Source organism: Pholcus phalangioides, unplaced genomic scaffold (genome assembly GCF_987345545.1).
Source record: "Pholcus phalangioides strain wild (caught in Gottingen) unplaced genomic scaffold, Ppha-v1.0 ptg000015l_1, whole genome shotgun sequence".
Taxonomy (NCBI): Eukaryota; Metazoa; Arthropoda; class Arachnida; order Araneae; family Pholcidae; genus Pholcus; species Pholcus phalangioides.
In genome coordinates, this window is record NW_028301608.1 from 24,013,405 (window position 1) to 24,029,050 (window position 15,646).

The window sequence follows — 15,646 nt, forward strand, 5'->3', positions numbered from 1 at the left end:
TTTCCGGCACTTAAATGTATTATCTCATCATTATGCCATTTTTCGTTTATTCTCCATTGACGTTGAACAGGGTTTTGAATTATTTGAACTGCTTACCCATGGGGGTCTTGTATTCGACCGCAATTGATAAGGTTAAAACGAAATACGATATGTTTATAATGGAATGAATCGAGAAGCTATCCATACTTAGATGAGAGACAACTATAATTTTTCATGGGAAGTGCATTTTGTTTTATCGTGATCATTATTTTTTGTTAGTGTTATTTTAGTGTGTAATTATTTTTTCTTGATACTTGCTGTTATTGTGGGTTGCTGTAATTTTGTTATATGTGACATCCATATTTTTTATGGGTATCTTTTCCCAGTCACCTCATTGGGCATTTTGCCTGTTGTAGCCTTTGCATTTGTATTGGTATAGATCGGCCAAACAAGTTTTCTTACTAATAAATACGATATTAAAAACAACGGTTAAACCATTTTCATTATTTATGTGAATAAAGTTTTTTTCTTTTTTTTTTGTTTTTATCTGTTTTCAGGCATAATGTACGGAAAGAACGGATGCGGCAAAGGGACTTTTCGAGCAGTTATCTCCGCCACCACCACCGAAGCATCAGCCGAAGAAATCGCGACGACAACATCCACAGCGGCAACTGCTACTACTACTGCGACAGATCGGAACGTAGACTACATTACCGACAGATGCTCTGCTTTTATTACAGTGACCGCCACCGACGATGCTCTGGTGATCGACACCGTCACCGACGAAGAAGAGTCTCGTCACTGACAAAAAATGAGCGCCGTCCACTGCCGAAAACACGACTGCTACAACAGCAACAAAAACAACAGTCATCACCACCACCACCACCACCACATCATCATCATTATCACCACCACCACTACAACAACAAAAACCACCAAGTGCATCATCGAAGAGCAAAGTCAAGAGCATTTGAGAGGACACTGACCACCATCTCAGATACTAACAAAACCATAGCAGATCATCATAATCATCACAGTCGCAGTTGCGGGAAGACGACGACGACAACAGCAGCAGCTGTTGTTCATCAATCGGTTTCATCTAAGAACACGAGAAGGACACCGCCACTACCATCAGCCATCGCTACATCGCGAGTCGAGGTTCATCGCCAACACCACCACCACCACTACCATCATCGACACCGTTCCAAGATGACAGAAACTCTCAAGTGGGTATTACCATCACCATCTAAACCAACGATACGGTGTTGTTGTTGTTGTTGTCCTGCTAGTCCGCCGTCGTCGTTGCCACAACAGCTACGCCACTGTGCGATCCTTACGCCCCTGTTGTTGCTTCTCCTTGTTGTGTCGATCATCGTGGAGTTTCTGAGGTTGTTGGCGGTTTCTTCCAGAGGAGAGTAAAAGAAGGAAGGGAGGGGGGAGAGAAAGAAAAGACGCCGCGTGTGAGTGTGTGTGTGTATATGTGTGTGCGTGCGTGCGCCCGCGTCCGGCTCCTCTAATTTGCATATTAGGGAGCTTTTGAAAGCGACAACCGCTGGGAGAAAAAAGACATGATCGGAAACAGTAACAACTTACCTCTCATTCTCTTGTCACTAGCACATGTTCTTAGTAAGTAATCTTCTTCTTCTAGTTTCTTATTTGCTTCTTTAAAGTGTCTTGATGATATTTTCATGTTAAGTGTACACCGAGTGGCTGCTTTATTATGACTACCTGACAGTTTTAAGCAAATGATCCATGGCGTCACTCTGTTGCTGCTAGAAAGCAAGCTAGTATAAAAAAAGGAAAGCTTATTTATAGTCCTTGAGACATTGTAAAACCAACAACAACCCAGACCCATCTCTTGGCCTTGCACTGGAGCTCACCACCCGAAGATCCATTGGCTACACGGCCTACACTTAAAGAACCTTACTGGTGGGAGGGCAAGAGCTGTGCTGTGTAGGCAACTGTCACGAGGCAGCGCCCTAAAAACCACGCCGATTAGGCAACTGTTAGCGATGCGAAAATAAGAAAACAATTGATTCAGCTGCCACGCGACATTTTACCATTCGTTGTTTAGCTTTCAATCATCTCCCGACCGCTTTGCGAATAGCGGTTTCAATTCTCTCGGTGTGTTTCACTTGCTGTTAGGCGACAATTGCTTTTGCGGAGCAGCATTTGCCTTCTGAATACGTAGGATTCGTTTCAGCGATATCTACGTCAATTGCACTGCAGTCTATCTCTGTTGCCTATCGCCACTTCGTAAGGGAGGGAATCAGTGCCCCCCCCTCCCCCGGATGCTCATTGAGTCCTCTTCTGTACCTTCAAGTCGTGCCGGCCCGGTACCAGCCAAAACCTGGGTCTCAACATGCAACTTGTGGTAGTCACCAACTGAAGAATGCTCGGGCGGAACAGAGAGTCTCTAGACTTGTAAAGGACAACAGAATGATAACAGTGCAGCAAACTGTACTTCACAAACGACCTATCAACATTTCGTTCAGTTCATGCCAAGAAGAATTAACTCTGCATGGACATAATAAAGTGGCCGCTCGGTGTATGCCAAGTTGGATCCGAAAATTCGGGAATAATTCCTTATGTTGATTATTTTGAAATACCAAATCCACAAAATCACTACATCTTTCAATCAATTCCTGCAGAAAACATAAATACATATTGTTGTAACCGATATTTTCGGTACATAAAATTTACACCTGTATACACCACAAAAATAAAAAATGCAGGGTTTCATACCACATGTTGTTCATTTTCATGCTCCACATCGGTTTAAAATCAATAACCATTTTATTTCAAGAACTATAACAGATAATTTTGTTTTTATTTAATGGGTGACAGCCGGGGTCTCGTCGTTCAAGCGATATCTGTGTGCTTCTTTTACTTCTCTTCCATACAAAAAGTATCGGTGCTGAAAAAGCGAATAGAATTTGAACTCATTGATCAATGTTCAAAGCAACAATAATTCATCCTCCTGACACACGAAAATGTTTAGGAGTAATCTTTAACGAACATTTTTCGTTTGCACATCGCTGCTCTGTAGTTATCCAGTAAAGAAGAGCCCAGTTGCAGTATATGATGACCCGTGACCACACCGGCTTTGTAAAAATAGATCAAAATTCGTTGACTACACATGTGCATCATGATTGCCAAAGGAAGGCTATTTCTGTGAAATTCCACGCATCTGTGTAGCAACAGTTGCATAATCGATGATGAAAAAAAGTCATAGAAGATTATTCCACGGCGATCCTACCAGACATACAATGTGACCTTGTCTCTTGTGTGTGATGACGTTGTCTCCGAGCAATTTCCAGCTGGATTGTCGAGGGGGAATGTCCATAGTAGATACAGTATCCTACTGTTCTATCCCTTACAGTGGACTCTCCTGAAACAGCAGATTTTATCGTGGTTGCAGCCCCGAAAGCACTAAGTTTGGATTTTCAGTGGAACCAAATAATGTGAAGAATTCCACATCATTTGGTTCCACTGGAGAGATTTCAGAATCCATTGAAATCTCTCCAAAAACTCAATTTTATATTTTTCAACAGACATTTTACACATCTCGTATTGCACCTAAAAGCTGCAAACATCGAACAAAATTTTGCGCACTACTAGAACACACTTTACCGTTTCCAAACAATTGCGATTACGCAAATTAGACTGTAAACACGACTACTGAAGCTCGTCCGGCGCTACCTGTCATTTCTGGCAAGAACTTCGTTCCCTCACCTAATATATGCCAGCGTCGAGTATATGGAAAAAAAATGAATACTCGGTCGAAATTTTTACGTCACCCGGTCACATGCCGGAAAACAGAACCCAGTCCTGGAGCACGAGCAGCGTGAAACTATCTTCAACATTTGAAACCACTCGCTATTAGTTTACACTTGCCCAAGAGTCATCATAGAGACCCACGTGCACGACTCAACCATCTTCAATTCAACTTGGAAAAAAATTTTCATGCAGTGAAATCTCTCTCTGAGGTTCACCTCCAAATATGGCCCGAGAATTTTCTCCCTACACAATAATTCACTTCTACTAATGGACCAAACTCTTCAAGGAGCCACAGTTTTCTAATCAACGGAGAACGTCCATCTTAGAGTACCTTTACTGTATAAAAGTGCTGTTTCAGAATAAAATCATTCATTTCAGAATAAAATCATTCATTTCAGAATAAAATCATTCATTTCAGAATAAAATCATTCATTTCAGAATAAAATCATTCATTTCAGAATAAAATCATTCATTTGAGAATAAAATCATTCATTTGAGAATAAAATCATTCATTTGAGAATAAAATCATTCATTTGAGAATAAAATTTATTCGTTTTGGAACAAGTTCTTACTTGTTCCAATATTATATCCTTTACTATAATACAGTATATAATGCAGTAATTCGTTATTGATAGTGATAAAGGTCGGAACCGAAAAACACCCAGGTGATGTAAGCACATTGTCCCTGTGGAACTCGGGTGGTTCCGGGAGAACTACCTATTTATTGAAACTTGAACAAAATTTGTGTACATAGGCAGGTGCATATACCATTCATGCATATCGCCAGTCAAGAGTAAAAACTATTTATATAGTAAATATGAAGTAATTCGTTATTGACGGATCCAAAATTACCCGTTATTTAATGTCATTTACATGATCAGAGTTCCACAGGTTTAAGCATATAAATGCCAACACCGGAAAAACAAGAATATTATTCTACTTTTTCCGTGGTTTTTCCAAACTTGAGGAGCAAATGTAAAATATTTCCCACCAAAGTATCGGTATTTGCAAGTTACATGCAAGATACTTTGTAACTTTTAACCTTTTTAGTTCCATGGAGATCATACGATTAATGCCACGGGCCTCTAACAGAAGAATATTCAGCGTATAATAATATAAAAAAAAACAAAAAAAAAACAATAGATTAAATGTTTTCTCATCAAAACTCAGAGCCCATTGTGAAATCTCTCCAAAAACCTCAAGGGCTCCGTGGATACCTGGTGAACAATCCCTGCTCTGAAGCATCAAATATAAATACAAATACAAAGGTCACAACAGGCGAAATGCCCAACGAGATGGCTGAAAACAAATGCACAAAATAATATGGATGCCAAATATATCTTAACAGCAACCCAATACATGACCAATCATCTCGAAAAACAATAATTAGGATATAATTTAATATACTCCCCATAAAAAAAATTCATGGTCGTCTTATCTGAGTATAAATAGCTTTTCGATACATTCCAATGTATTTATCGTATTTTTTTTCTGAATCTGTCAATTGTGTTAGAATTCACGACCACCGATGGTCAGCTATTTCATTTATTCACAACCCCATTTGAAAAAATTCAATACGACACCACAACCTGGAATTGTCAAAAGTTCACTCTTACAAGAATACAAAATATCGCATGGTTCTGACTGAGATAACCATATCCAAAGCTCTTTGGGGGAAGCCAGCCACTGGGCAAAACTGAATTTAAGTCGACTGGTACGCACTTCAAACAAACGTGGGATAAATTTCGGCAGAAATAAAAATTAGTTTAAAAAATTACCAACGGGGGAGAATTCAGCACTGTGTGTGCGTTTGCAAATCTATTGCTTTTAACGAAAACACTTTTATAAAGTTTTTTCAACGTGTCTCAAATATTTCACTTAGATGAATGAAATTTAGCGACTCAACATTTTCTACGTCAGTTTTTAAATCATAAAATGTTTTTAATTCCAAGATTCGTATAAAACTTCTGTCTAAAATTTAAAATAAAATAAAAAAAATGTAATTAAATTGAAAATAATTAAAGTAAATTACCACCCCTCCCCACGCACAAACTTTGGCAATTCCCGAGTAGCGGTATTAGCATCTTTCATTCGCAGGTGCTAATGAAGTCATCCATGATACGGTAAACTGGTAACACCAGTTGAAGTGGTAAGACAAAAGCGGGTGTTCAGAAATTAGTAACGAAATCATTGTTTCTTTCGTAGACTAACAACAACCCAAAAAATCCAGATCTTGATTATTGTACTTTTGTTAAATGCTTTCTGAAAATGTTACGTTTGGGAAAAATTAGTAAACCACAGAATAAAGAAAAAATAACTGAATTTTCGCCAGGAATTTTAAGAAACGAGTCATTTTGCAAATGACATACTGGAATCGAACTTCAAATTATCCAAAACATTAGAAAAAAAATCGAATTAAACATGTAATTTCTACAATAAATTGAATAAGAAACTCGAAGGGGAATTACTAAAACTCAAATTATTTGAAATATCGAATCAAGTTCCAATTAGTCAAATTCTCCAGTAGTTGTTTGCATGAATTTTATTCCCGATTCCCTGAATTTAATGTGATTTTACGCACGAACGCGTAAAATTTGAGCAGCTCTCAAAAAATGGCACCGAAAGGGAACGAACTCTTTCTAACTATAAAGAAAAATACTGTGCTTATATATAGGCGTATTTTTTACTGAAATGACACTAAAAGATTTACTTTCTAAAATACAAAAAAAAGTGATATAATTGGTTTTTGACCATGTGTATTCAAATATACGAGTATATACGGGATCATAGAGGGGTAATGTATCAGATATTTAGACATGGATTAGTTTAATTAGTGCTATTATATACGCTATTTTCCGAGCCACGATTTCAAATCTGACCCATGATCAGAATTTCGATCTAATTCAATTTTATTGAACCTTACTCAACACGTATCATTTCGTTTAGTTTGAACAAAAATAAAAAGTATAGCAGAAGCGAAAAAAAAAACAGCATACGAAAAAGGGTAGCAGAGAGAGAGAGAGAGTAAAAAAAGAGATAACAGTTTTCTTTCTCTTTCTCAAGTGAAGAACAAGAAAAAGATCAGAAAAGACCATTTTCCTTTTGAATCCCAATCGATCTTGATATTTTCTTAGTTTTATATTTTAGGTTCTTCTCCATCCCTTACTGTACCTTATCGCTGTTGATGCAACACTGAATCTTTTATGTAGTACTATCTTCCCCCGCCTTTTGTTTTTGGGAAATGTACTTGAGGAAAAGATTCGTTTTTTTATATATATATATTTATTTGGTACATGTCAAGGACGTTTTTAGTTGATCTTGCTGCTACTTCCATGGAACACAAAAATAAAAGTAATGCAGCATCGGCGCCATTGGCCTCTGTTCAATGGCCTGGAGAGGTCTTGCTAACATTTTAATAGAAGTCCCGCGACTCTTATACTCTTTTTCCAGTCTATTTTTTCTCTCTCCTATTTCTTTCCTTTCAGTACTTCTTAAAATATAAGAAAATATCGTAGGCGGGTGGATATTGCACATTTGTGTATCAATATTCATAAATTTTATGTGAAGAGCATATGTTGCTCAGAAATAACTGAATAATGAGGCGAGTAGAAAAGTTTTGCAATATTTACGTATGAGCGTAGTTTTTAGGGTATCCCCTTCAGATCCATAATGTGTGGGTTGGTTTTTCCTCACTGCCGATTTTTTTTTTTTTTTTTTTTTTTTTTTTTGCCCTGACCTCAAGGATTGTGTAGGTTTTTTTGTTAAAGATATGGTGAATATGAACTTTGGGACCTTCCATCAGAGGGCAGCACTGTAAGCTGAACTTTCATGGGATTTAAGACGGCTTCCAGGAGAAAGTGCCTGCGGGAAAAGTGTGATTTATCGCGTAACATTTAGCAATAAAATGCTGAAAAAAATTATGTGTGAGCATGAATATACTCTGCATTATCTGAAAAATAGAATAGAGTGAATTATTTCTTCACAAAAAAATTAAATAAATAAATAAATTGGAAGTTCAAAAAAAAATTGAAAAAAAAATAAAAAGATTTGCTGACATTTATGTTTTTAATGCATTTTTTGAGTATAAAAAATTCAAAAACGTTTTGAAAACTCCATTTTTGATACTCAAAAAATATATTAAAAACATAATTTTTTTTGTAGAAATAATTCACTTTGTTGAAGTTTTTTCATCCAAGATGATGCAGGGTATATTCAGCTTTACATGTAAATTTTATTGCTGAATTTTATGCAATAAAACGCACTTTTCCCGGAGGCACTTCCTCCTGGAAGCCATCTTTAAAAACCCTTGAAAGTTTAACTTTAAGTGCCGCCCTCTGATGGAAGCCCCCCAAAGTTCATATCACCTATGTCTAACTCAAAACTTACACAATCCCTCAAGTTAGGGTTTGACTTCTTGACGTAAAAATATATAGAGTTATACAGTGTGAAGAAACAACCACCATATTTGTGCATGCAGGGTCTAAAAGGGTTAACCCTTTAAGGTCGGGAAATTTTTGAAAACAAGAATTTTTGTTAAGTATTTCACCCACACGATCGATCGAGCTCGATCTTAAAGGGTTAATAAAATAAGTTATTTCAAGATTTAAAATAATAATAATAATGTCAGAATTAGTGAAATAATTTCAGAATAATTTGAAGTTATCCAGAATTAATTAAAAAAATAATGTCAGAATAAATACAGGCAACAATCATTTAGGACCCTTGTTCAACTCGGTCTCCCATGGCCCATTTGATAAGGCACCAATAAACACTATATTAAGTCGTCGTGAATCTCGCAATTCTAAATGCCATAGTGTGAGTTTTAATTGGGTTCGCAATGTCTAAAAGGGGTTGAAGATACTTGTAGAATTGATCACAATGAAACCGAAACAAATGTAAGTTTCCAGCGATCGATTTACCTGCGTGGTGCAGGGGTAGGATGCTCGTCTTCCACTATGAAGTTCACCATCTAGGTGCATGGGTTCGAATCTTGGCATAGAACGTCAGAAGGAAATCCTTTACCCACCGATCCTGGGGCGACCACCGATGGATGGAGCCTTCATTTCCGACTCCACGGGTTGGAGATATACATTATACATACATTTCCGACTGTATGGTGATATATGAACCGGATTTGGTGTGCGGTAAAGTAGTGATCAAGCGTAAATAGAACGAGTTGAAATCCTGAAAAAAAAAACTAACCAGAAATGAGATGGTTCGAAAGAAAATCAAACAAATAAATTTAGTCAAGGTCAGGTTTGGCCGAAATTGGATTCCGTGGCCTTTTAAGCTCACCGGTAAAGGCAAATTATGCCGTGGAGATTATTCTTTCATTGAGTTCGGTATATCTCACAGTCCATAACAATTCGCCATGTTCACGATTTTTGCGAAATAAAATCAGTAAAATGAAATATTAACAATACTATAAAAACTTCTATCTCTCTCTCTCTCACCCGCGGTTCCCAAGGTATATAGATATTTTCCCTTATAAAAAAAAGACCATTTCAAAGCATAAATAGGCACACAGACGAATATCTGCAGTTCACTGGCAACGACCCTGAAAAAGGTTGGCGACGCATACTTTTTGAGAAACACTGCTCTAAAATAAGTAACTAAAACATTGAAAAACTCTCTCTCTCTCTCTTTTGCGTCTAAGACAATGGTTCCCTTATCTTGAGGCATTGAATCATTACAAGAATTGTAATTTAAAATTGATGACTTCTTTTTAATTAACCATATAAACTGAACATCCATTATGACCAATTTATATAATTATCCCAAGTTTTGCAACCTGGTTGGCATCATTAGCAAAGATCTCTCTACCCTTTTTTTTTCAAATTTTGGCAAAACAATTTTTACTTCGGAATCTCAGCTCGTATTTATGGCTCGGTCATTTGAAGATTTCAAATTCGAACGTCAATTAACTCTTTAAGCTGTACAGCAGAAATCATTAGATCTCTCTATAAAATTCCGATTTACGGAAATTTCGCCCCCGTATATTCCTATTGCCCTGTGAGTGACGAAGTGACTGTATGAGTGGCCAAGTGAATGAGTGAGTGACAAGTAAGGGGCTGTATGAGTGACAAGTAAGGGACTGTATGAGTGACAAGTAAAGGACTGTATATCAGTGACCAGTTGAAAAGGTGAGTGACTGTATGAGTGAACAAGTGAGTGAGTGAGTGACCTTGATCAGTCGTACTGTCATTCACTTGATCAGTCGTACTGTCACTCACTTGATCAGTCGTACTGTCACTCACTTGATCATTCATATGGTCACTAACTCAACTATATAGTCAATGACACTCACTTGGCTATATTCATACTTTTTTTTTTTAAACAGAGCACAACCCGGGTCTAATTAAGGCAATTTACTACCTAGTGAGTTGTTCCGGAAGTGCAAGTGCGTATACCTAAATAGTCCGAGTGCGCATCTAGTGTTTTGTCTGATTTTTTCAGTGCTGCCATATTTATGTAAGAAGTGAAGTGAGTGAAGTGTAATGATTTAATATTTGTACCGTTTATAGGCCTGTTGATCTCTGTGGCGAGACTTTTTAACGAGGAGATCGGCTTGCATTTGCTCCTTGAAGTTAGCAACTGGCTACGCGACCGGCTACTCATATTGTCACTCACCCACACACTTGGTCACTCATACGCTCACTCACTTCATCAGTCATACAGTCACTCACACTCACTTATTCATATGGTCATTCACTTACTCATACGGTCACTCAGTTAGTCACTCGTATGGTTACACAGTTACTCGTTTGGTCATGCACACTCACTCGTTTGGTCATGCACACTCACTCGTTTGGTCATGCACACTCACTCGTTTGGTCATGCACACTCACTCGTTTGGTCATGCACACTCACTCGTTTGGTTATGCACACTCACTCGTTTGGTCACGCAAATACTCACTTGGCCGCTCACACTCCCTCATAAGGTCACTCAATTACTCACTTGGTCACTCACTCGCTCGGTCACTCATACAGACAGGGCAGGTAAAATGTCATGGGCGAAATGATGCACCGATGACGAAACGTGCAAGGGCCGAAACGTTGTGGGCGAAATTTAGGATGGAAAAATTTTCTAATTCCGTAAAACGCCATATAATTTTCAATAAAGTGACCAACAAAAGAAAATCACATGATTTTGAGAGCAATATTAGCCGAGACATTCAAGTTCGAAACCGTGAAAATCAGGGAAAGAACAGCATTTTTTGAAACAAACTCAAGAAGAAATGCAAAATATTTCTTTTGCAGTTGCAGTTTGTTATAACTATTTCCACATTCTAAGATGTCCCTTTAACCCTTAGTCTACGGCAATAGTCGAAGAAATACTTCTCTCACAACGGCAGCGTAAAAAGTTATATTTACTTTTTCTCCGTTGTTTTTTCGTGAAAGATAGATGGCACTCAAATTCGCACGCAGGAAATACAGTGAAACCCATCTAAGAGGCCGACATTACACTATGAAAGTTTTGCAAAAGTTCTTTTATAAAACTTTGAAAATTAAACCAATAAATGTATCGCTTACATTCGTGCAAATGCAACCAACAGACTTATTGCTTGCTCTTTTCAAGTTTTGTAAAATGTATTTAATCAAAATTCTATAGTGTAATCTCTGCCTAAGACGGACACTGTAGGAGACCCGAACCTGTCTTCGACGGAATCAAAAAAATGGTCCCTTCACTGAATAATTCTTTGATGTTGCACCTTTATATAACAGCAACCTAGCTAAAAAAAAATGGAACATTGTTTCAGTGTCTTGACGTTCCGTTTCGTGATTGATTCACTGGACTTACAAACCCCACCCCACAAATTTTTTTTTGCTCCTAGTAGAAACCGGGCAACAACTTCTACTTAGAAGTTCGAGAACAGGTGACCAAATACAAAATTAAATTTTGAATCTTAGTACATATATAAATCCTAGTAAAATCAATGGGCCGCTGTGGTCATCGAGTGGTCATGGTGACGGACTCTAATCGCGAGGACCCTGATTCGAACCCCCTCCCCGTGGCGGAATTTGGTTTTCTCTAGTTCCCAACTTGGAGGAGCGATTGCGAGCCTGACCTCTCCGTTAAAAAGGTCTCGCCACAGAGAGCAACAGGCTACAACGACACAAATATTCAATACAAATACAAGGCCACAACAGGCAAAATGCCCAACGAGGTGGCTGAGAAAAAGATGCCCAGAATGAGTATGGATGTCATATATTACTAAAATACAGCAACCCAATTAAAAACGCAATCACAAACAATATATATACATGATAAAATATTATACAATGGCCATAAAATAATAATTATGGTTGTCTTATCTATGTATGGATAGCTTCTCGATTTCTCCACAACATGTTTATCGTTTGCATGTTTATATTTCTTTTTAAACGTGTCAATTGTGTTCGAATTTACTACCCCCGGGGGTAAGCTATTCCATTTATTAACAACCCTATTAGAGGAAAATTTCCTGAGACACCATAACCTAGCATTGTCCCTTACCGCTGGGCCGATACTTGTGGGCCCTTGTAAAGGCAGTTAATTGACAGCGTATTAATAATTCATGATCCATCCCGTCGAAAATGTTGAACACTTCGATCATATCCCCACCGACACCTGTGTTCTTCCAATGTAAACATAATCAAAAAATGAAGTCTATATTCATAACTCAAGCCCTTGCGCCAATAAGGACACGCGTAGGCTCTTCACTGCACCCTTTCAACCAAATCTATGTCTCTCAAAACTTATAACATACCCCAGCACAGGACGAACTAAGCCTCGGAAAAGCGGAAGAAATTACACTTCACTAAATCATTAGAAACAATCATTACACTTCACTCACAGTTCGAAAAATAGATGACAGCACTATAGCAAGCATTACACAAAAAAAAAAAACTCCACGTTAGGTTCACAACACATACACAGATTTACCAACATGTACTCATTCATTTAAAATCCCATAAAGGAATATTGACGTGGTGCATGCGTTGTTTAGTAGTAGTAGCAGTAAAACGTTAAGTGAATACTTTTTGCAATTGAATTTGTTGGTTCCCATCACCAACGGTACAAAAGATAGAGGAGGCATAAAGAATTAACTTCACATCCTTACCTACATCATATTGTATTGTATGTATATTTTAAAATACTTACGTTTTTTTCCTCCTTGTCTCCTCGTGCAATACAGGTTTCGAGAACGTAATAGAGAAACGAATGGGACCTGTATTCATTTCCGAACCTCCCAGTCAAGTCGACTTTCTGAATACGACCGGAGCCTCAGTGGATTGTTTGGCGTACGGCAACCCTAGTCCGAGGGTAACGTGGAGACTGAGGGACGGCACGATCGCCGACAACGTGCCGGGGCTGCGGCAAACGCTGCCAAACGGAACTCTTGTCCTCTGGCCGTTCAGACCCGAGCACTACCGTCAGGACGTACACGCCGACGTCTACAGGTGCGAAGCGTCCAACGTGGTCGGCACTATCCTCAGCAGAGACGTCCACGTACGAGGAGGTGAGTAAAACAAATGACAGTAACGCAAAGGTATCAAAAACCATAACGTGGTATACAAAATCTTCGAAAGATAAACGATTTCATCCGCTGCCAACCCTCTTGCCGGCATCGACGCGTTATCTCGCCGAACTGGATGCTTTGTATTTAGACACCAACGAGATATCCCGCCAAACAAAATTCTTTGTTAATGTGATGCTTATAAGAAAGGAAAATTCATCTCTGTCCTCACAGGGAATCGTTTCTCATTTGCTGGACGAGTGCTCTACCTCTAAGCTATGAAAGCAGATAAATATTCCTTCTTTGGAGCGTAAATATTTGTTGAATGGCGTGCGATAGACGGCGGCAACATTACGCTAATAGCTCACAAACGACATCAAGGCCATCAAATGGCAACGTATATGTAGAAAAGGGCGTCCTCTTCTTTGTTAATGCAATGTATATGGCTGTTTTCGTAGCTTAGAGATAGAACAGGGTTCGAGCCTCGGGGACGACAAAAATGAATTTTTCTTTCCTAACCATCAATATCTATTTATACAGCCAATTTCCCGCTTATATTGCATAAAGTTCAGTGTATGCTTTCGCTATCTGAATTTAAATCACGAAATGCATGGTAAACGCCGTTTACGAACTGAGTGGGGCCTTCCGCATCTCTATCAGCAGTGTATATTGTTGAGGATGGATAAACACTTAGCAAGAGATCGAATATCGTGTGGATGCCTGCAGAGTCACCAAGGGCTGCTTACACTGAAGTTTACCAACCTGCAAATAAACTGGAGAAGTTGCCTGTGCTAAAGATCCTGTGTTGAAGATCCTGGTGCTAAAACTGTGTGGGCTGCTTTTTCTTTCTGTAGAATTTTTTTCTTTTGATCTCAGAAAGTTAAGCTCTGACTTAAAAGATTGTGTAAATTTTGAGTTAAAAATATGGTGAATATGAACTTTGGAGGCTTTAATAAGAGGGCATCATTTAAAGTTGAACTTTTAAACTCGGGATTGTTAAGATGGCTTACGGGAAAAAGTGCCTCCGGGAAAAGTATCATTTATTACAAAAAATTCTGCGAAAAATTGTATGTGAAAATGAATATACCCTGCGTCATCTTGGCTGAAAAAATTTGAATAAAGTGAACTATTTTATCACAAAAAAATTGAAAATTTGGGAAATAGAGATTTGCTGACATTTATATTTTTAAGGCATTTGCATTTTTTGAGTATCAAGTGTGCAAAATCATTTTGAAAATTCCTAAAAATGAATACTCTTATCGCGTTAATGAACTAAAATTTATTAATAACCATGGGCACTTCTATCATTAGAAGCTTTTGGATACTTTTATCCCAAACACACTGTATATCTCAGAATAAATTGCTATACCAAGCAGGAAGAGCACTTCTTCTGCTGTGGAAATACAATTCAGAAAAGCCACGTGTCGATGACCACATAAAAAAAAGGAAGAAGAGGGTCCTCCATCCGTTCTTACGAGATCGTAACGAGATCTCGATGATGGGTCCTAGGAAGTCCTCGTTGACGATGATCTGGGGAATGAATGAGTAGCGCTGAGAGAGCGAGAGAGACATGAGCCGAACCACAAGGTAAAAATGCATGTCACGTCTTCGTTGCCCCTTTTACGTAGTTAGCAAAACCGTTCCACTCTCTTAATCCTCCGATAGATTTAGTTCGTCTTTTTTTCTTTTGGTAACTACGATGAGATTGTGCCTCTATCGGATCAGAATAAACTGGCCATGAGAAGCAGCGAGAAGAGCTGGCTGGAATAATATATAATAAGAAAAGAAATAATTCCACTATTCGAGTAGTCCTAGGTTATCAGAGAAGATAAGGGCAGCTAAAGCTCAGCCACATCAGGGCAAAAAACGATATTAAGGACATAGTTAGAAAGCTCTTTGTGTCGTTAGTGTTTGACTGGACTAGATTCTTCTGGTGGATAATATGAAGTTAAATACTGGGTGGTAACTATCAACAGCCAAATAATTGCACATGTGACTCTTTGTGGAAAACTAATATCGAACAGTGTTTTTTCCATTTTAGGATGGAACAAATATTAAGGAGATATAATGTTTTGAAGTTTCGGTACTCGTCAGTTTTCTAACGATCAGTTATGCGCCAAACACGCAACGAAAAAAACATTTCCCACTGCATTGAGTTGTCACTAATTAAAAATGCACTGAAATATATTGAATGCCGTTAGATGCCAAGTTCAGTAATTTTCTTTCACGACTGGTTTTTTTTTCCTCTTCGTGTAGAGTGATGTTAACCTTGTTATTACATGCTACCTTCGCCCCACTATATTTGCGAATATATCACCGGATTTGTAAAGCGTTAGCCAAACGAGATCCATTAGAAAGAATTTTTTTTCCATAGTCAACACTTTTTT

The 15,646-nt window shown here is 38.2% G+C and overlaps 2 protein-coding genes across 8 annotated transcripts in view; both read left to right on the forward strand.

The window, feature by feature from the left end:
• Positions 1-1,398, forward strand: part of LOC149075706 (uncharacterized) — a 70,084-nt gene extending 68,686 nt beyond the window's left edge. For all 3 annotated transcript variants that reach the window (XM_089243209.1, XM_089243207.1, XM_089243208.1), the window contains one exon: positions 537-1,398. In XM_089243209.1, coding sequence (XP_089099335.1) covers positions 559-1,398 — 840 coding nt within the window. In that variant the 5' untranslated portion in view covers positions 537-558. The remainder of the gene's footprint in view (positions 1-536) is intronic.
• Positions 1,399-1,527: 129 nt separating this feature from the next.
• Positions 1,528-15,646, forward strand: part of LOC149075707 (cell adhesion molecule Dscam1-like) — a 91,604-nt gene continuing 77,485 nt past the window's right edge. For all 5 annotated transcript variants that reach the window (XM_089243203.1, XM_089243201.1, XM_089243205.1 and 2 more), the window contains exons 1-2: positions 1,528-1,605; positions 12,939-13,262. In XM_089243203.1, coding sequence (XP_089099329.1) covers positions 1,548-1,605; positions 12,939-13,262 — 382 coding nt within the window. In that variant the 5' untranslated portion in view covers positions 1,528-1,547. The remainder of the gene's footprint in view (positions 1,606-12,938; positions 13,263-15,646) is intronic.